Below are 22,184 nucleotides of genomic sequence, written 5' to 3' on the forward strand. Positions count from 1 at the left end.
CTCAATGTCCAAATAGAAGGGGAATCTGATTTTCACTTTAAAGGTACTGTTTACCATTGGGAGTGCCAGTGATTTAAAAATGTTTGAGATATCACATTTGATGCATATGTGTCTACAGGTCAGTTGTATCACAAAAGATCCTACCATATAAAAATTCTGCAATAAAATGTAAAATATAAGGAGATATCACTGTTTATCTCAATAAACCATAACGGTAGATGGTTTAATCTAGAAACATTTTTATTACATTTATTGTTCGCATTTTGTACATTTTCCAATACTTAACATTCATTATACTGTATCAAATGTTTGCATTGGTTGTTTCTATCCCTTACATTTTAGAACTATTTTCAAGCACTAAAGCTGGCTTTTTGTTTCATCTGCAAATGGTAAATAATACCTTTAAGATGGCAATATTTTGTTGACAGTGAACTTACAACAGATTGTATGGCTCTATGAATACACTCTCTCTTCTCATCTTTAAGAGTGCATATTTGTTCTTTCATCCTCTATCCATCAATAAAAATGCCCTTGCAAAAACAAAAGATGGAACAAAGCAAAATAACATCAAAATAGAAGAACTAAAAGAAAATACTATCTCAGACATGTTGTAACATGCATTTCAAATTCTGCTGACAAAGACTTTACTTCAGAATATATATTGGACACAAGGGGAAACAGACTGAGGTATTTTAAACAGAAGAAGGCCCCTTATTCAGCTGTTCATGCTAAAGGTTGTGGACCAAACATTGCCATCACAATGGGAGTGAAAAAAAGTTCAGAATATGATACACAGTGCAGATAGGCTTCATCTTACCACACCTGTGTTCCGCTATTAACATCACATCACTAATTTCAGGACTGAGTAATCAATGCAGTCATGCAGAGTTCCAGGGACAGAGGGCTATATAAAGTGGAACCGGACATGAAACTGTGTGGGTTGGGGTCTGAGCCAACCCATGGCTGGTGATAAGTACATTGTATATGAAAAAAACCAACAACAAAAATGGAGAAACAGACCCAAACAAACAATAGATTTGTCACTGGTTCTGTGAGATTTGCAGACGTTTCCTTATCAATCATTTCATGCCAAATATCATGGATTGGCGGTTTCCATTCTTGTTTGTTGGTTTACTGTCTGTTTGTGTCCACATTTGTCAGTACCATGTAACCAAGGAGGTACTATCGCCTAGTACCCCCTTGATGTAACTACAGGAGGCCATAGAATTGGTAGGCAGAAACAAAGAATAATAATGATAAAGAAGATCCCTCAGTGTGAGTCATGTATTAGGGAGTGAATTGGTCCAGATTGGTCACAGGAATGACCTGGGTTTTTGTGTGTGTGTGTGTGTGGGGGGGGGGGGGGGGACAGAAAAAGCAGTCAAAAGTAATATGTGTATTTTTATTGTACATTGCAATCCAGTCAGGAAGTGCAGAGTAGGAAATTACATCAACGAACCAAACTTGTACAGGTTCCTGATTTGCTTTGCTACCGTGATCCTTTTCGTGATTGGGAGGGGGGGGGGGCATAATATGACAGTGCTTTTCATCAATGTCTCTCAGCCAAATTGCATGACTTCCGGCATTAAACATTATTTTTGAGAGACAATTTGATTCTTTCTGCTCTGTCATTATGGCAATGTTGTTTAGAATTTGTTCCTTCAGACTATTACCCTGTACTGTAGTTCTGTATTTGCTGTAATAATGTATAATGCAGTCTGTAGTGTAGGCCTACATTTTGTGCTTGACTGTGCGCCATTGTGTGTGTGTTTATATAGAGGGAGCGCCTGTATCCATGTGATCTGTATGAGAAGCAATGATTTACAGTGTAAGTTGCTTGTAGAGTAAATGTTGCTGGTAGGAAAGCCAACAGCTCAGCTTTGTTTTGTTTTGTTTTGCTTTTTTAATTCAAAATCAAGTCTAATTTAAGTGTCACTTTAATTGAATTTGTACAAATACCTAATCAAAATGAGTGAGTACAGAGATTGGCTTTTCAAGATTTGTTTTTGTTTTTATTTTCAGCACATTGATAAAATGTGCTATTATGACAAGAATGAGGACTTGTAAAGGCAACAACTTGTAACACATCATATTAGGTAAATGACAACTTCGTTTACAAAATTTTGTATGATGTCATAATGGAGACCCCCCCTTTTTCTTTTTTTTTTTTGGTGAGGATCAGAGGGCTGTTCTTCCCCCCAGTTTATTAATATGGCTTTCGTCATCATACAAATATTTTTGTTCAGATGAGGGAAATTACACTGTAAAGGGATCTCAAACATGACAAGCTGATATTGTGCTGCCAAAAATGGAGTAGATTTGTGCTGTGATTACAGGAAGGAAGGTAAATCAACTTGTGGATTGCAGTCTTTTCCATGAATTTTCTCTTCCTGCATGCAACAGTAGTGTACAATCCGCGGATCGCTAAATCGAAAAGGAAACTGCGATATTGGGTTTTGATGAGGTAAAAAGAAAATGGATTCCAAGGCTTAGACAAGAAATTGTGTTGGTTTTGTTTTGTTTTGTTTTGTTTTCTGCTTTTTATGTTGTTTGCCTCAGTTTACTTGCTGTTTGTATTTCAATTGCTTTACTCTGTGTGTGTGTGTGTGTTTTCCCCTCATATTTTGGGTCGGATGCTGTGCAGACATGCCTGTAGGTCATGACCAGTATCTACACTATATTATGAGTAGCATGTTGCACAAGGGAGTGTACATTTTACATGCTGTACTTGTATGATATATGACAGCTAAGATACTGTACACTTTGTAGTTCTCAGCTGGGATATTATATGCATTATAGTTTCTGTACTACAGCTTACATGTGTATATTGTGTAATTGAAAATAATGGCAATTTTGGACACAGCAATGTACAAATGTAGAGTGTTCGGTGTTTTTTTTTTTGGGGGGGTGGGAGGAGGGATGGGAGGAGTTGGGATGGGGTGGGATGTTGTTTGGGCAGGGGGTTTAGTTGTAGGAAATGTACAATGTTTGATATCACGAGCTTTATGTGGATACATTGTCCATATATGTAAATGCTCTCCTAGTAATAAACTCTGTATCAATCAATATGTGTGTACCGTACTTCTACATTAACCTTCACCCATAGGTGCTCTTTGATCTTGCTGAGTATTCATTGTTACTGGGTGTTGACTGTGTGTATACACTGACACTATAGTGACAGGTCTGTCAACATTTTGGTCATGGATGAATCCCAAGTAAATATCTGTAAGTGTGAGTCAAAGCCCTGGTTCTTAATCAGGGATGGCTTAGCTTTCTGCAGCTAGTTTTTTATTGTTATCCATCAAAATGAAAAAAAATAAATTATTCTTTAAACAAACTTAATTCATCTGGATGACCTGTCAAAGTTGTGAAGAAAGGTAGAAACTATTATCTTTATCGTATTTCCATCATTTCTATTCATAGTGTTGATGATTTTGTTACTTCTTGAATTGAAGTATTAACAAAGGAAAAGATTACAAAATAGTTTTAAAACTAGAATTAGTAGTAAATCTGGAGTCTTGAGGTGAGAGTGGACATGGGCAGATTATGCGATGTCCAGATGGGACCGGGCAGACGATGGCGAAAGGCGTGGGCCGATGTCAGTAGATGCGGAGATTAGATCCGTTAGTTTTTCACACGTTCCCCGCTGTACGAGACACCCTTATGGGTAATTCCATGGGGTTGGGACTGAAATTGTGACATACAAGTTGAAAATTCAAGTTGGGTAAATTGAAATTTCCTTTTTCCCCCTGATTTGTTACTCCCATTCTTCAACATATTCCACTAGAAATCTGTTTATTACTTCGCACACTTTCAGTCAGCATGGGTAAACAGGTATGGCAAAATACCTATGTTACACGGACTTCATTTGTTGACATCCTTCATCATTTTGTGTTCTGAAATGATAACAATGAACACATCCACGTTTTTTTCATCCATAGCATATCAACATGTTATTTAACAGGCGCATGAGATCATTATTAGTAAGATTGTATGTTCTGATGTCAACTGCAAGCCACTTTTATGAACATGTTTTTTTCTACAAACCATTAACAATTTCAATCAAAGGTTTAACTTTTTCATCAAGAGTGACACAATGACAATATTCTTTAAAGCACCACAATTGAAGCAAGTGATTTGTATGGGTATTCAAGCGAAAACATGATTTTATTGTTATAATCAGGGGTTTTCAGACAACAACCTCGCCCACGGTGTACTACCTATGTTACACGGACAGTATGTCTTTGTAACATAGGTACACTACGACATATCAACTGATTTCCTTTATTTTGGTGTGAGATGTTAAAACCTACACATATAGACTTAATGTATGTTCCCACAAATAACACTATTGTAACAGTTCTTTGGAATTATATCTACTGCACACCTGTGGAACAATACCTATGTTACACAGACTTCAATTCTTTGTAACTCTGATATGAAAGAAGGCAGACTTAATCAGAAGAAGAAGAAGAAAGTGAAGCTTTACACAATTTGACCTAATATACACTAACAACATCATCAACTAGTTGTCAACTAACTAAGAAAACTAATAAAGAGAAATCAGACAAGTCTTCTTGTCTTCTCCATGTTCTTTGTTTGAAATTAATTTCTGCTCTTTTGTCCAATGTCCATTTAGCCCTCGATTTTTGTTTTTCTTCTGTCCATTTTCCCTCAGTGCAGTTTTCTTCTTGTCTAGTTTGTTACATTCGCTCTTCTTTGGTGTTGCTTTGTCGGCTTCCTCTCTGTTTGTGGAGTGCTGTGGATGTGTCCTTTTCACTCTTTCATGTAGTTTAACACGTAGCGGTGGTAGAGGAGGAGCCATGGCAGATTCATCAACAAACTGAACAAAAGGTGTAAAGAGAAATAGAATAAAAAAATTAAAAGAAAATTTTTGTCGGGGTTGACTATATATTCCTGTTGATGTATCTGTGTGTTTATGAATGGAATTAAATAATTTAAACAATTTTGCTTACATTTCTACCTCTTGGCATACCCATTAGCTAGAGTTCCATGTGTACTTCCCTCCAAAATTGAAAAAAAAAATGGGTTATGCTTAAAATGATGTAAATATTAATAATAATAATATAGCATGTAAAACATAGGAAAATATAATTTTCATACTCTATGCTAAAAACTTGTTTTCAGATGCAAGCTACACTGTAGGAAGGGCAGGTCGCTGCCCCCAGTGTCCTAGCTAAGGTTAGGGCTAGGGTCAGGGTTACGGTTACGGTTATGGTCCTTTCAATAGACTCCCAAAATAATACTAGGCCCTATTTTATATTCATCCCCCATCGAAATTGTCGCCCTCTTTTTGAATGATAGTGTAGAGCAATAATAGTCCAACTTTGATTGGGGTTCATAATTTTATTGAAGCCTTTCCTACCCACTACCCACCCAAACTGAATAGGACACTGGCATTTTAGCTTTGAGACTTCACATGTGGGTGAACATGGAATAGAAATGGTGAATCCGTGTGAAATGTTAACAACTTCATCAGAGCATCTAACAGGTCAGTGAAATCTTGGATGGAAAACATTGACATTTTCGAAGTAAATCTGTTAAAGAGAAAGAATTTCACAGCTCCTAGTTCCCCAATATCACCAGCAAAATAAGGCAAACTCTATTTCTCTAGTTCTGATGCAGTCTGGACATCTACGTTTTCCAACTAGTATATAGTGATTAATACTAACTCTAGCACGTCTACCTTGGTAGATACCTAATGACAAAAGGGTCCAAAAATTCACAATAATCGGGAGGTAAAACAATTTTATATTGCAGTGAAGATACACTGATATACTTTTGTATGGTTTTCTAAGAGAGGAATATATGTTCCTTTTGCAGAGACCGGCATGGACGGAAAATTTGGCAATCAAAATTATGAACATAAACCTGTAACAAATATCTCAGTATGTGGGACTACAGTATCATCGTCCACAGTATTTTTGGCCAGTTCAGAGGTTTAGATGACTTTTTTTTCCTCTAATAGAGTTACAGAATATGACAAATGTTATTATTTTCGTAAAATAGCATAAAAGCTTACCAATTGACATCAGAAACATTAAAACTCCTGTACCTACGTTACATGGACAACGGCAGAAAAACAGATCTTGCGCTGTCCAGGTAGGTGTATATTGGCTGTGAGTAGTTTTTCTGCCATTGGGGGAGGACTGCCAGTGACATGAATACGATTGCTGAAGTTAGTAGCTCTTCTTTTTGTCGCAAGACACGTCTTTCCTTACCTACGTTACACGAAGAGGCCGGACATCGCACTGAAGTACAGTGATATGTTCCGTATTTTCTCGTTTATTTGGAGGATTTTGATGCTAATTTTTGGATAAGAATACTCCTGAAATATAAATCTCATTATAGAAATAAAGTTTCTAATCATATTATGATTGAAAGTGTATGTAAAACCATGCTATACCTATGTTACAACAAAAATTGCCATGGACATCGTTTGTAACATAGGTATGAGGTTGCTTGAAGATGCTCTGGTGTTCTTATTTTGTTACAAATGTTTATGTGCCTTATAGTCTTTGTAGAAGTCACCTTGCCTCTCTTAATTATGATAGGCATAATGCTGAAAGGTTGTATATTCCTGTTTTACATTGCCATGAAAATGGCATATATTTATGTCACAACATAAACCACAAAAAACCATGGGACATCATTAGTGAAACAGTCATAGACAAAATACATTTGTACACAGGCTTGTTTTTTTTTCGTCAAATAATTCTTCACACATTTCTCTCCAAGAATAACTGCAAACCACGGACAATTATTTGATAAATTTTTCAGAATATGACTTTTATTCCCTACACAACATGAAAATCTAGAGAAGACCCAACCCCATGGAATGACCCTTATACTGCAGGAAGTCTGATAATCCGCACTCCCCCATAGGATATCACATAGCATTCCTGCTCCGATTTCTTGATGTGTCAGTGACATCAGACACCAGTGCTGGAAGATGATCTTCGCCATGGAGACGTACACTGGTATCATATGCCTGCAGTGTATGTCAATCTCTATTTTTTTTTAATTCTCTCTTTCTTTTTCCTGAGAGATTGTTAAGTACGACATGTATGTTTATCCATGGAGCTAGTAGCTGTATGGTTTATCGTTGTAATGCAAGTCATCGTGAATGTGGAGAGTCTGTGTGAAATGCTGCTAGTGCAGTTTTCTTTTTACGGTATACATTTGCGCACAATGTCCACTCAATTAATAATGAAATTCTGTTGCTCGCATTACATCATGATGTACAAAACATGTACTTGGCTATTAGTTTTGGTTATAAATGTTTTATATGCCTACAGGTACCAAGTTATGATGTCACCAGGCCCCTTTATGTAGTTCTACTGTTCATAGTAATTTTTTAGTTGCCATGATAGCTTGAAACTCAAAGATTTTGCAGAGGTCTCAAGTCAAGATTTTAGTAAAGGAAATGCTTATATAATCATAATTCAATCATAACTTTGATTCATATTTCAAAGTGTTTAGGGTTTTATGAAAGGTAAAATTGAGTATGATAACAGAACACCCTGACTCAAAGGTGTTAAACTTAATACATGTACATGTAGGGCCTATTAATTTGTACATTTGAAATTTAGGCTGCAGGGTGGTCCACGAGGGGTTTTAGCATGTCGCTGCAAAATGCTAAAATTCTTGTGCAACATTCTAAAAAGCCAGCAACATGCTATGCAACATCCTTAAGAATTTGCAACAAGCTCAAAGTAAAAGTATTCAAAAATGTGCAAAACATGTGCATAACATAAGAAACATCAAACTACCAGGTACCGGTACTTTAGATGTTTGTGTGCAAAACATGAGGGAGAACATTGAATGTAAGCAGCACAAAGAGAGATAAGCAGCAAAATATTGCGTACTACGTACTCATCGTGTGCACTCTGCGCATAGTCAATTTCTGCAATATTCTCAGATTCTGAGATTGCAACATGCTAAAATTTAAAGTTGTGGACCACCCTGGGCTGATCATTCGAAACATTCAGATTGTATTGTGGTATAAACTATTTTGATTGGATTATCATATCATAATTTGTATGTCATTTTTATAGATAAAACATGCTTCTAAACAAAGTTTTCTGTTGATTTCAGTATCAAGCAAAATTTACAGGGGATACATTGTATTACATACATGTACATTTAAGCACACAAAATTTTGACTGAGAGTTTTACAACTCTTCCCCCCCCCCCTTATTAGGAGTTTCAAGTTATTTGTCAATGTTACTGTTCCCCACCCCTTCTCTTAAAGGGTGAGATCAGCTTCAATTGTGAAGGATGTTGATAAAAACAAGATCTTTTCAAGATAGTATGATTGTCAACCCTGATTGTCAACCCTGATACACATATCTAGGTCAGATGGATGAGGTCACAGAGAAATTGCCAGTGTGAAGAGTATTTAATAAGTGTAATAGGTGGTGAAGATGCGAGATGAACAGCATTTGTGCATGACTCAGTCGGATAGGTATTTACATGTATGCTGCACTTTGTTGTCTGACTAAGGGTGCGTTTATGCTTCCATTTTGGAGGCCAAAATTAGGCTTTTGAAACGTGATTAGTGCAAAACGCTGTTGCGTTCATGCTCACTTCAATAGAAACGCTGATTCAAAATGCCGATCCAAAACGCACAAAAAGGTGCGCTTACGATCAGCGTTTCTGACTAATTACATTTGACGGGGAAGCATGAACGCAACAGCATTTCTAAACGCGTTTAGAGTGACGTCATCTAAACGCCTTTCCGGTTCACGTGAAAAAGTGCGCGCCCGGCCAGCCAGCTACCCTGGCCTGTGCCATTTTCCCATGTACTGTGCATACGCATGTCTTTCCCAGCTGCTTTCCCAGGCCAGGCCACCGATCGCGGGGCGTGCCCCAATTTGACGTGCCTATGCTGAGGTCAGCGAAGCAATCGCAAATGCTTTTTCCAAGGCTCAAAGAAAGTGAGCATAAACAGTGCTCCCGTGAACGGCGTTTTGAATCAGCGTTTCAAAACGCTGATTCTGCCTTCTCAAATTGGGCATAAACACACCCATAGTGATGTGCCATTTCAGTCTCCACAGGAGTGGTTCGCAAAGAATAAAGTTGATCGTAAAAGTTATGATCAACTTTAATAACATTATGGTATGCTGTGTGTGTGTGCAATGGTATTCTGCCTTCCTGATGAAAATGAAAATTTTGGAGAGTTTTTCATATAGCATCCTGAATTTCGAAAGGACCACAAGCATGTGATAGGAAAACATTAAGTTTATTGATATTTCCTATTAGATACAAAGTCCATTAACTACTTTCAGGGAAGAGCAATGGTTTTGTTGAGTGTTTTTCTTCCTTTTTAATAAGAACAAACGTAAATAATTCGTCAACAACTGAAAAATCTCCAGAAACATGGAGCAAAAGATCATCATCGACTCAGGGATTGATAACGTAAATTTTCAGTGATTAATGATAGTACAATTTTATGATTTGTTGAGTGCAAAAATTATCTATAGATTTGTGCTGCAAGAGCTCCTTCACCTGTTGAGGACGAGTTCCAAGTATACGCAGGCAGGTATCTATGGGAAATGCATGTTGTAGCAAAATCAGTCCAAGCCCCTGGGAGCCGGGGGTGCTGGGGGTGCTGCAGCACCCCTGACTTTTTGAGCAGGGGGGCATAGCACCCCTGTGAAAAATTGGTTGGGGGTGCTTCTGCACCCCCAACTTATATCTTTTTACAGGGAAATTTGCTTCTTCTTTTTTTATAGAAAATTGTCCAAATATCCCACCCAAAGTGTGCATCAGATTGCTGAATTTCACTTCTGAAAATGCGAAATCCCCATAGCGTGGGAGGGGTATCCCCCTCCCACGCAGAACAAGCTTAAAGTGCAGACAGCACTATTAAAGCATTTCCATTGTCCCTGGATATTTTGCTTTTCCTACTTTTCTATTGATTTTTTTTTAAATATGCTATACCTGAAGGGCTCACTAGATTGCTGAATTTCAAATCTAAAAATGCAGAAGTTCCCTCATTAGGGGGAGGGTACCCCCTTCAGGAGAGCATCGATGGAGGGGGCAGCATATCATGTTGACCCCCCCCCCCCCCAGTAATTTCCAAGATGTGGATTTTTTTTTTATTCGACACTGTCCCAATCTTCATACAACGTGTGCACCTGTCAATTCTGAAATGCGAAATCTCCCTTGTATTGGAGGGAAATACCCCCTCTCACGATATTTTCCTTTCTATTCTAGAGTAATGCAAAAGCTCCCTCGTATGCAAGGGTGCGGGGTAGTTGCCATGATATTACCCCCCTCCAATAATGATTTTCGGGATGTCGGAGATTTTCTTGTTTTTTGTGATGGAAAACTTCAAATATTTTACCGAAACTGTGCACGGCATTGTTGCAGTTCAATTCTAAAAGATGGGTTTATACCCCTTCCACATCCTCCCCCTTTGGTCCTTTCCCAGAAGATTGGCATATCTCCGAATGATTTCTTTCATCAAAAGATCTCTCATTTCTGTTCAAAAAATGCAAGATAAATTTTCTCGTGTGGGAATATAATATCCTCCTTTCATTTAGGCCCTAACCATTTCCCCGCTTAGTTCCCCTCCATACGTTCCATGGACGTAGTAGTAGTACACTTCTTGGATTGATTATTTCCCTACTTCCACCAAAAAAAAATGTGTTTGCGAGACAATGTCAATTGGATTCTAAAAATAACACAGTTTCCTCATACCAAATAGCATTAATCCTGGAATAAAAATATTGGGTGGGAGCTATGCAAAGCTTTGCCCCCACCCTCCCAATCCCCCCCCCCCTCCCCCCCCCCCCAAAAAAAAAAAAAAAATTCCCACGATGTGGAATTTTTAATTTAAAAAAAAAAATAGAAACTGTCCAGATATTTCACCAAAAGTGCACAAGATCGTTTAATTTCAATTCTGAAAATGGAAAATGACCCTGGGAGGGATACCCCCTCCCCCCCCCCCCCCCCCCTTATAGGCCAACTTCCATCCACTTAGTAGACTTTTGAGATCGACACTTTTTGATTATTTCATCAAAAAGTGCCCCCCAGATCTGTCACTTCAATTTAAACAAATCCAAAAGTTCCAAAATGTGGGAAGGGGATATTCTCTTTCAGTTTACCCTTATTCCCCTGCTACATTTAGTGGGCTTATGCTTCTTTGTTTGACAGTTTTTCAAATACTCCATCATAAATGACTGTTGTGTAGAGACAAAATATTTTCATTTCAATCCTTAAAATACAAAGGCTCTCTCGAATGGGAGGGGTTAGGGGATGGGGAACGACCCCTTCTAAAATCCTCCACCTTGCTGTATTAGCCTCCACCCCTTGCATTGATTATAGCTACATTACATTACATATTAAATCAAAAATATGCGCCAGAAATTCCACATCTTTGAATCACAGTCAAAAAGATGCAAAAGCTCTCTCTTGTAGGAAGGGGATACATCCTCCCACATCCTTCCCCCGCTTGGTCTCCCTCCATAGATGTCTTAATACACTTGTCTAATACAAACTCCAGGATATTCCACCAAGATTTTGCATCAGATCATTAAACATTGTACAATGTATATTCCAATTCTAAAAATGCAAAAGCTCCGTCGTTTGGGAGGGGGCTACCCCCTCCCAACCCCGCCTTCTCAACTTCCTTACATTTATCACACAGTGATGATGCATACCTAGAACAAGAGCTGATTATACCCCGATTTAATGGTCATTCACATTTCTGTGAATATTTATCTTTCATACTTTTTTTTTTGATTTCAAAAGTGTGCACCAAATCACTGAATTTCAGGTCTAAATATCCAAAATCTCCCTTGTGTGGGAGGGGGATACCCCCTCCCACACCCTCCTCCTTATGTCCCCTTCCATAGACTTATACAAAGCAAAGACCAACAAACGATTCTCTGATACATATATGGGGATAGTCCATACCATGATTGGGCATCATATCGTTGTAATTAAATTCTACAAATGCAAAAGCTCCGTCGCATGGTAGCCACCTCCCATCCCCGCCTCATCAACTTCCATACAGTTATTTCACAGTGATGACGCACACATGAAACAAGAGTTGATTGTAACCCAATTTATTGGTCATTCACATTTCTGTGAATATTTTATTTTCATACTTTTTAAAAATATTCACCAAAAGTGTGCGTCAGATCCCTGAATTTCAGATATGAAAATTCAGAATCTCTCCAGGGTGGGAGGGGATACCCCTCACAGTGATGACGCGCACACGGAACAAGAGTTGATTGTAACCCGATTTAATGGTCATTCACATTTCTGTGAATATTTTTTTATTTATTTATTAAATACTTTTTAAGAAATTTCACCAAAAGTGTGCACCAGATCGCTGAATTTCAGGAATGAAAATTCAAAATCTCTCCAGTGTGGGAGGGGGATACCCCCTCCCACACCCTCCCCCGTAGGTCCCCTTCCATGGACTTATACAAAGTGAAGACACACACAAGAATCAAGAGGTGGGGCGTTCAGCAATTCATCCATGAACATAGTCCACGAGTATTCACTTTTTTTTTCTTTGATTGAAGAATTTCAAAATTTACCACATAAAGTGTGTTCAATTTCAATAAGAGTGCAAAAGTTTCCTTGTGTGGTAGACACCTAGATGGCTTTCTCACCCTCGTTTCGATGTCCCCATCCCCTCCCTTCACCTCCCCTGCCCCCCCCCCCCCCCCCCCCAATATACTAAAACGCTGCTAATATGGTCCGCAACCGGGGTGGGTCAGGGGTTCAGCACCCCTGTGGAAAAAGTTGCTCCCAGGGGCCTGAATCAGTCTGTTGTCCAATGCTATTTTTAGTGAAAATTAATGCTTTTCTATAGTCGACTGAATCTCCTACCCATACTCCCACTCACTCGACAGTTTGACCTGTGTTTCTGCCACATGGGAAGTTTGTTGCGGTTAACAAGGGTATTTTTTGTTTACAATGTACAGTGTGTAAAGACGAACTTCTGGTGACTCACAAATCTGTTTTTTTATTTTGTCAAAGGAAAGGTATCGCCCATACTCACACCCCTGCACTCTAATTGGTTACAATTGTCTGGTCAGTGACCCTCGGGTAATCCGTTTTACGAAAAAAACAACAAAGAGGATTACTGCCAAAATGTATTGGCCGACTAGAGTGGATTTTGTTCAGATTTCAAGAGTTAGCAGGATCTCCTGTCAGTATATTGTATTGCTCACTGTATTCTATTCATTTTGTTGGATTTTTTTATTTGTTTTTTTTTTTTTTGGCTGTGATGTGTTTTGCTTTAAAAAGTTTGTGGCCAGCGGCACAGAATTATTATTTGTTTACTGTTGTCACAGTTGAAGACCATGTGTGAGTCATGTATTTGATATTTGTTTGACTTCTCCTGTTCCTGTACATGTACTTCAGTCTGTGATGGAGTAGCATTAGTCTTCCCTCCCACCCCCCCCCCCCCAAAAAAAAAAAACACACACCAAGAAACATGCTATTTTTTTATCTAAGGTATATAAAAGCAGCTGATCAGTATCAAACAAAATGAGACAAGAGGTAGAGATAGTAGTACCATCACTTTGGTCATTGAATATGGTTTCCTGAAATTGGAATAGTCATATTAACTAATTTTCAAAAGACCTACTTCATGTTTGTTTGTTTGTTTGTTTGTTGGTATGTGTGTTTGCATGTTCTGCCCCCCCCCCCCCCACATGTTGGCAGAAAGACCAATGGGGTTGGCTTTCCCTGCTCTCTGCAGAAGTGCATGTGGTGTCCCCAAACAGGTGCAAGACACAAGTGGGGCCAGCCAGCGACATTACCCTTCTGTACTTGCATCTGCCAAGATGAGGAGAGAACTTTGCAGGACCAGACACTTGATGACGCTGCTAAACTTTAAAGATCAATTCAAAGTTTGAAACTTTGATGATTACCTTACCTTGAATTCGCCCCATGTAGATGCACTAGAAAGGTAGCAAAATTTTGTGAAGATTAACCAACCCAGAATGACAAGATTTCTTATAGTTTACTCTCTCTCTGTGAACCGGGAGGGTCCCCACTTGTAGTTTTGAGTTGTTTGGACACGATTATCAACAAAGTTACATCATGAACTCTCCTTGAAGTCTATTCACCTTTACTTCCGGGTCAACCTGCAGTGTGTGCAATGCACTATACTGTATCATTACAAATTATTGGGTTTATCGCTTGCACTGCATTGTGTGTATTCCATCCGGTTTTGTGGTTTAATCATCAAGTAGCACTCTCACTCCAATATGTAATCTTGAAGATTTGGTGTCGTGAGGACGTTTGTCGTAAAAGGGACAAGCTCTCACCAACCATGATTAGATATACCATCAATGATTAGCCTCCGTATGATGTGACGAACGTACCTACAATTGCACTGATAAGAAGTGAGCAATCATATTCATGTGTAATAGCAGAAAGAAAAAAAAAGGCAAAAGACCGGTAGGGTTTCAAGAACTCTTGAGGTTGCTTTCTTTAATTTTTTTTTTTTTGTAACCAAGATTATAAGTGGTTGCCTAGCAACCTCTGATACCAGTCCAGAATTTGAGAAAAACCTAGCTTTTTTTTTTGCTGCCAGGATTTTCTCTGGCTATTTTCCCCCAGAGTTTACAGGTAGGTAGGTGCGTAGCAACCTCCTCGGCAAGCCCAGAATGTCAGAAAAACCCAAATGTTTGGCTGCCACTTTAAATGTCTCTGTGGCATTATGTCCATACTAATAACATTGCTCCTGTTACTTGTTTTCTTGTTTTCTTGTTTTATTTGTGGTGCATTATACAGCAAAGCAAAACTGTGGTTTCATTGGTTTTGAATAAAAGAATAAATATCTTCTTAAAAGCGATATTGCATAATGTGATCCATGCTCATATCGATCAGCAATCAAAGAGGTTGACATGGTGTTGTAGCTTCGTGGGAAAGATACAGAGTGACATCATGTGCGAAACAAATGAGCCTTATCGGCTTGAACCCTTATAATGTAGAAAGCTCGACCTACATGATTTCACGGTGCTTGTACAGCACCATGTGAAATGACTTTGTTGACATTCAGATGAACCCCCTCATTGCCAATGACAACATTCTCTTACACAATGTCAAAGTCCAACATTGTTCAAGTATTCACTAATCTAATGCTTTGTTTGAGTGCTTTCAACTGAAATAGAACTTTTCTTGAGGTAAGGCCTGTCCTGATTACAGTCATATCAGAGACATATTCCTGTATTTCAGGAAACACTATCTAAAAGTTGATGATTACATTTCACATTAAATTTTGCAAGCACCAGTGTGTGAACAGCAGGAGGAAAACAAAGCGTGTCAAGGGAAAATATGCTACATCTATGCTTGTGAAAACACAACTGAGCTATGGCTTCTTCTTTTTTTAGCAGAAAATGCATTTGAACAAGCTTTGTTTTTGTTTTTAGGGAGAGATATGTTCATTATTCCATTTGTAGCTTTTGCTCATGCAAGTTTCTTTCTGCACTTGATCTTCCCTTGGGTTATTTGTATCTTTCCAAACCATGTATCACTAGAAGTGTCATCAGAAGATTGTAAAGTCAAAGGAAAACCCTGTAACACATGATCTGTCAGTACCATAGATGGACTTATACCTACCCTGAAAAAAAAAAAAACCACACACAAACAAACAAGCTAGACATAATGAAACAAAATGGAATAGAAACGAGCCGTCTGCTCCTTGCAGATTTTGGCCGCATCGCACCTGAACTCCACACTTATCAGCCGGGGCACATCCCAGCCGCCTCGACGCCCAATTACAGTCCCAGCGGGCATGAAATTAGTGACATCCTAGGTGGGCGGAGGTAGATACGAGAGGGGACCAGACTCAAATGAAGTCGGGCGGGGAGCTCCCGGTGAGATCGTTTCGGGACTTGCGGTCACATGCTTGCACTTTAGGGGCTATTTTTAGGAGTTACCGCTTTTTCTTTTTTTTTAAATCCCTCTCTCAAGGGCTTGTGTACAAGAACAGAGTGATGTAGTTGGTACACATTCTGTCCACCACAAGACTTGACATACTATATATGCATTATGCTTTACTTTACCTCTGCTGTGATGTGGGTTGGAGTAAACACCATTAAAGGGGAATTCTAGGCCAGTTTAAAGTTACTCTGAAAAGAAAGAGTAGAATATGACGAGCACAACAGTGAAAAGTTGGTCAAAATTGGACTAAAAGTAATGAAATTTCAAAGATTCGCTAAATTTCTTGAAAAGAGTTCTTCAGTGGATGGTACACTTGTGTATGGATATGTGTACTAGATGAGAGAGCTGTTGATGTCGTCATACATTTAGGTCCATCAAATTGCTGTTCTACTTGTCATTATACCCCCGCCAAACGAAGTTTGAAGGGGGTATATAGGAATCAGCGGACGGTCGGGCGGTCGGTCGGGCGGTCGGTCGGGCGGTCGGTCGGGCGGTCGGTCGGGCGGGCGGTCGGGCGGTCGGTCGGGCGGTCGGTCCGTTGCAAATCTTGCGTCGCGAACTACTTCCTCAGTTTTCAACCAATTCCCATAGAACTTGGCACAGATGTGTGCCTTGGGTTGTAGATGTGCAAGACGTATTTTTCGACGGTACCCAAAAGTACGTTGCCATGGTAACGGCATATTATGGGCAAAAATGGGTACAAATCTTGCGTCGCGAACTCCTCCCACAGTTTTCGATCAATTTTTATGAAATTAGTTACAGATGTTCATCTGAATATGTTAATGTGCAAGACACATATTTCCGCAGTGGAAAAAAGTGCGTTGCCATGGTAACGGCATGTTATTGGTAAAATATAGGGCAAAATGCATCATGGCAAAACTGCTTCATCAGTGTTCTTCCAATTCTCATGGAATTCATATTGAATGTTTGTCTTAGGATATAGGTCAGCATGACACATTTCTTGACAGTGACAAAAAGTATGTTGCCATGGTAACAGCTCACATATTATGAGCCATAATGATGGAAAATTTTGTGTTGCAAACTACTTCCTCAGTTTTTGCCCAATTTCCATGAAACTTGGTACAGATGTGTGCCTTTGGTTGTAGATGTGCAAGACGCATTTTTTGACAGTACCCGAAAGTATGTTGCCATGGTAACGGCATATTAATGGCAGAAGATCAAGGAAAGATCTTGCGGATTTAACTACTTCCTCAGTTTTTTGACCAAAGCTTATGAAATGTGGCACACACCTTGATCTTGGTGGGAAGATGTGGAAGACATATTTTTCGGACGTGTTGGAAGCTGCGTTGCCATGGTAACGGCATATAAATGGCAGAAGATCAAGGAAAGATCTTGCGGATTGAACTACTTCCTCTGTATTCGACTGAAGCTCATGAAATGTGGCACACACATTGGTCTTGGTGGGAAGATGTGCAAGACATATTTTTTGGACGTGTCGGAAGCTGCGTTGCCATGGTAACGGCATATTAATGGCGGAAGATCAAGGAAAGATCTTGTGGATTGAACTACTTCCTCAGTTTTTGACAAAAGCTTATGAAATGTGGCACACACAATAGTCTTGGTGGGAAGATGTGCAAGACATATTTTTCGGACGTGTCGGAAGCTGCGTTGCCATGGTAACGGCATTTAAATGGCAGAAGATCAAGGAAAGATCATTCCTTGGGTAAGACTGTCGTCACGGGGTGGGGGTATTAATCACCTTCAGTGATATTTCTAGTTATGATTTCTTTTCATGTTCCATATGTTAACCCATTGAGGACGGGCTAATTTTGCTAAAAACACGCATTTCCCATAGACACCTGTCTGAGTATACTTGGGACTCGTCTTCAACAGGTGAGGTGAAGAGCCTTGCAAAATAAATCAAAGATCACAATATATATATATATATATATATATATATATATATATATATATATGTATATTTTTTTTTTTTCAGGAAGGTCAATACAACCAGTTGAAGGGATGGTATAGTTTTCGTTGAGACCTAATTTCAGGTTTCTAACATTTTCTGGTGAGATAATGAGAAACCTCTTATGAAATATGAAAGATCATGTAATTCTATGAGGAACTCAATGTTTATTTGATGAAAATTGGTTTTGAAATGGCTGAGATATCCAAAACAGAGCGATTCAATAAAGTGTGGGACCCACATTTCATTACGATCACTTTGTTTTACTTTGTTTTTGGATGTTTCAGTCATTCCAAACCCGATTTTCATCAAATAAAGTTTGAATTCCTCTTAAAATGTAATGCTCTGTACTATTTCATAAGCGTTTTCTTGGTATCTCACAAAAAGTTAAAAGCCCAATTCTCATCTCCACCAATACTGTGCTATTAATACTGTTTCTGGCTTCTTTCATTCTTCCTCAGCCCTTTCAAGTCTGATTTCATCCGAGCCAAGTACCAGCGGCTAGACTTCGTCCACAGACTCAAGGATGGCGACGAGGCAACCGTCAAAGACCTCAGCAGAGTAAGCGATGATTTCTTTTCATCAAGTTTAGCATATCGGCAAATCTTCTGGTTTGTTTGGTCCTAAAAACTTATTGGTATCAAAATTGGAAATGTGTGACAGAGAAGGCTGAAAGTTGGTTAGAATAGTACTCTGAATGATATAGGTTTTGTTGAGATGGGAATTTAGGTTTTAACTTTTTGCAAGATATTAGAAACCACCCATAACAAAATATCATAGAAGAGCATACAATTCTAAGAGGAATCAAAAATGCATTTGATGAAAGTCAATTTTAATTATGTGAATCGTTTCTGTTTTTTTTTTTTTTTTTGTTATATGAGTTACTCTTATTAATGAACAATTTTAAACAGACATTACAAACATATGTATACTGATGATTGATGGTTCAATTACAACAAGATCCACTTCCAGATAATTGTTATCACTCACTGCAGTTCAAGGTGACAATTCATTGCAGTGATAATAAAGTTTACTTTTTCTTTTCTTATCTGAATACCTACACAATTGTTGTTGTTTTTTTTTTCTTCTGGTAAAGCTACATGTACATGTATACTGACCATCTTATCGTGAAAGGTTTTGTATAGACCAGTTCGTAATTCCACTTTGCGCATGAGCAGAAAAAGGTCATTTGTACCTACAGGTATTTTGGTTTATTATTTCACTGAGATGAGCATCTGTGATGTGATGATTATTCGTGTAACCCTTATCTAATTAGTGCTTGCCAGCACATCCACCTGATAGCAAGCCTGGCATTTGCAATATCAAAAGAAAAAGGATCTTATTGCATTCCATACGAAACAATGAATTAGATGCCTGCTAAAGTGTCAACTGACTGACTATTATGGTCACCTGGTCTAAGCACAAGCTCATTCTTTGTTTGAACGTGAATTCCACAAATTGTTATGTCGGGCAAGCTTATGCATTATACCGCTTTGAAAACGAGTGAAGTGCCTAACCAACTGAGAAAAAAGAAAGGTCATTTGTACCAAGGTGTACATGAGCTAATTACGAACTGGCTTATTGTATGAGATGTGATGTTACTAGGGGCATTAAGTTTATATACACTGTAGATATCAAAGTGATTTGTCTCAGTTGATTTTGCCATGATTGGTAACAGCTCCAAAGAACTTAAAATGAAACTGTAAAGAATTGTAGGATTGATTTTTCTCAGAATCTCTTCTGAACTGTTTCCTGTACCTGTATACGTATCTGCTCATGTGTCTTCTTCTCATTGAAAGATGTTTACTCCACTGATGAATCTTATTACTCCTTATTAGGGAATTCTCTCTCTTTATGAATATTTCCCCCTCTCGAAATGTGTTGTTCTTTTTTGTCTTCTATTAGTACTGTCAAATTTTCACTACTGATATGCCATATGTTTTCCCCAATCATCAGCAACTGCACTCCAGCGTGAGGACGGGAAACCTGGAAACATGTCTGAGGCTGCTATCTCTCGGAGCTTTGGCAAATTTCTACCACGCTGTAAGTCGGCCATTCTTGATGAGTAGTAACATACTACGCCATGTCTCCCTCCTTCCTCCGCTCACCAAACAACCCCTTCCAGAAAAAAAATAATAAATAAAATGGAAGGGGAGGGGGCTGAAGCATACTTTAATCCATTCCCATCCAGGTTACATGAAATTTCCATAACTTTAACACACATCACACTGGGGTTTATAGTTGACTAGATGTGTTTAATGTGATGGCTCATTTGGAAGGGAAACATACAGAACGTTCCATCGATCTGAAATGCTCTTGAAGGATAGGACATAAAATGGAGGTCCCGTGTACAATGTATGAGAGAGTAACAACTCATGCACATAAAAGATCCCGCTTCATTCATTCATCGCAAAGAGCAGGGTGTTTAACCCAGTGAAGTGGTCCCTCCTCACATCCAACTGGACCCCATGGAAGACCAGCTGAACGTAGCTGAATAGTGGCTATCCAGCCATCTTCTCAGATGGAAATGAACAAACAAACAAACAAACAAGGAAGTTGTCAGTGTTAAAACCTCCCTAATTACTGTAAAAGTGGAAAGTTTTCCATGAGTGATTCTTCACACTTTGCCGGATAAGACGAATGCTGCATGTTTTTAATTCCACAAAGTTAAAACATAAAAGTATTATAGATAACAAGCAAAAAATATAATTGTGTGCTTTTATCATCATACTTGTTATACAGTAGCATTCCAGAACCCTGAAGTTTATAGAGCATACTGTATATTCTTGACAACAAAAGTTTTGATTATGTAATGTTTTCTGTGCCTCATATTCCAAACAGCAAAACTTGTCATTACAGCTTTTTGCTTCACATGTGTACATACAGTGTGTTCACCTAACTGCATCAAAAGCTGCTTTTCCTCAATCACAGTTCTCTACACATCACAAGAATTTGATTGTACCAAAGAAGCTTCTTATTTCTTCATTTGCCTCTTGTGAACATGACACAGTTCTCTTTTAAGAGAACACACCCAAAAATGCTGTGCCCATGGGATAAGAAAGCATTTGGTCGACTATCAGGTGGTCATGTTTATCCTAAGCCCACCATCTACATTGTATTTATTACCCCCGTATAAATCCTAGACTTTGTTCTGATTTCGGTGTATATGGTACATTATCATGCAAAAGGAGGGCGAGACTGCACATGCATTATACGTAATTATGTTGTCACATTAAATTTTTCAGGTGCATGAAATGTGCTCTCCTTTGTACTTTGAAACACTAGTTTGCACAGCGTGATATTCTATAATGTATGTGAGTGTGATACCCTGTGAGATGTTGAAGACTAGTTCTGAGTATTCTCGGGCAGGTGTCTATGAAAAATGCTTATAGCTAAATCAGCTTCTCCTCAATGGGTTAAGCTTTATTTATTTTTTTTTTTTGCATTAATTGTACTGTGAATGACAGAATTGACAAAAATGGTAAAAATGATCAGATGAGATTGTGATAATTATATGATGAGAAAAAGGGAAGGACAATAATTGTGTGGATCATGTTTTAGAAATGATAAATCTTTGCCGAAACGTCAAATCAGCCAGCACCCCAGGCTCTTCTAATTATTGAGAGTGAAACTAGATAACCTGCACCTAGCTCCCTTTAGTTTCATATCCTCTCAATGTTTGTGTTCAATGGGGCCCCTAAGTGTGGAAACTAAAGACCTTTTTTGTGTGGTAGGCACATGGAAGTGAAACAAGAACTTGCCACTTATTGGAGCTCCTAATTACTAGGTCTACTGGTAATGTCCTATTAAAGTACAGGACAATTTCTGCTCCCTCCCCTTCATTATCGCCCTTGCACGCACATGCATGCTCTTTTATGTTCTCATATTCTAGCTAAAATTCTTTGCTGCATAAAGGTAGAACTTATCATTGATATGAAAGACCGTTTGCTGGTAAATGTAGCTCGCATGTTGATATTAATCATTTTTGCTAGTTTATACAATACCGTATTTGCCAGCGATAAGGCCGCACTATTTTTCACACAAATATACAAGTGTAGCAAGAAACCTGAGTTGCAGCCTACAATAATATTATGTCGTCACAACCAAATCATGGTTTGTCCAACCATGGAGCTTGAGCTCCTTGTTCCAGCCTAGCAAATCACCTCCTTAACCAAATCGTGCCTGGGACTATGCAATATACCATTGAGTTACTCAATATCATACAATGAATGACACAATCTTGAAGGACAAGTTCACCTTCATAAACATAAGGATTGAGAAAATGTAGCAATATTAGTAGAACACATCAGTG

The 22,184-nt window shown here is 38.6% G+C and overlaps 1 protein-coding gene across 1 annotated transcript in view; it reads left to right on the plus strand.

Annotated features, from left to right (window-relative positions):
* The window catches only part of LOC139736692 (ARF GTPase-activating protein GIT2-like), an 83,415-nt gene that overhangs the window by 12,147 nt on the left and 49,084 nt on the right, over positions 1-22,184 (plus strand). Inside the window, exons 4-5 of the mRNA XM_071647440.1 lie at positions 18,334-18,433; positions 19,829-19,915. Of these exons, the coding sequence (XP_071503541.1) occupies positions 18,334-18,433; positions 19,829-19,915 (187 nt within the window). The remainder of the gene's footprint in view (positions 1-18,333; positions 18,434-19,828; positions 19,916-22,184) is intronic.

Source organism: Diadema antillarum, unplaced genomic scaffold (genome assembly GCF_040938485.1).
Source record: "Diadema antillarum isolate AM-2024a unplaced genomic scaffold, OU_Dant_1.0 seq00000662_RagTag, whole genome shotgun sequence".
Taxonomy (NCBI): Eukaryota; Metazoa; Echinodermata; class Echinoidea; order Diadematoida; family Diadematidae; genus Diadema; species Diadema antillarum.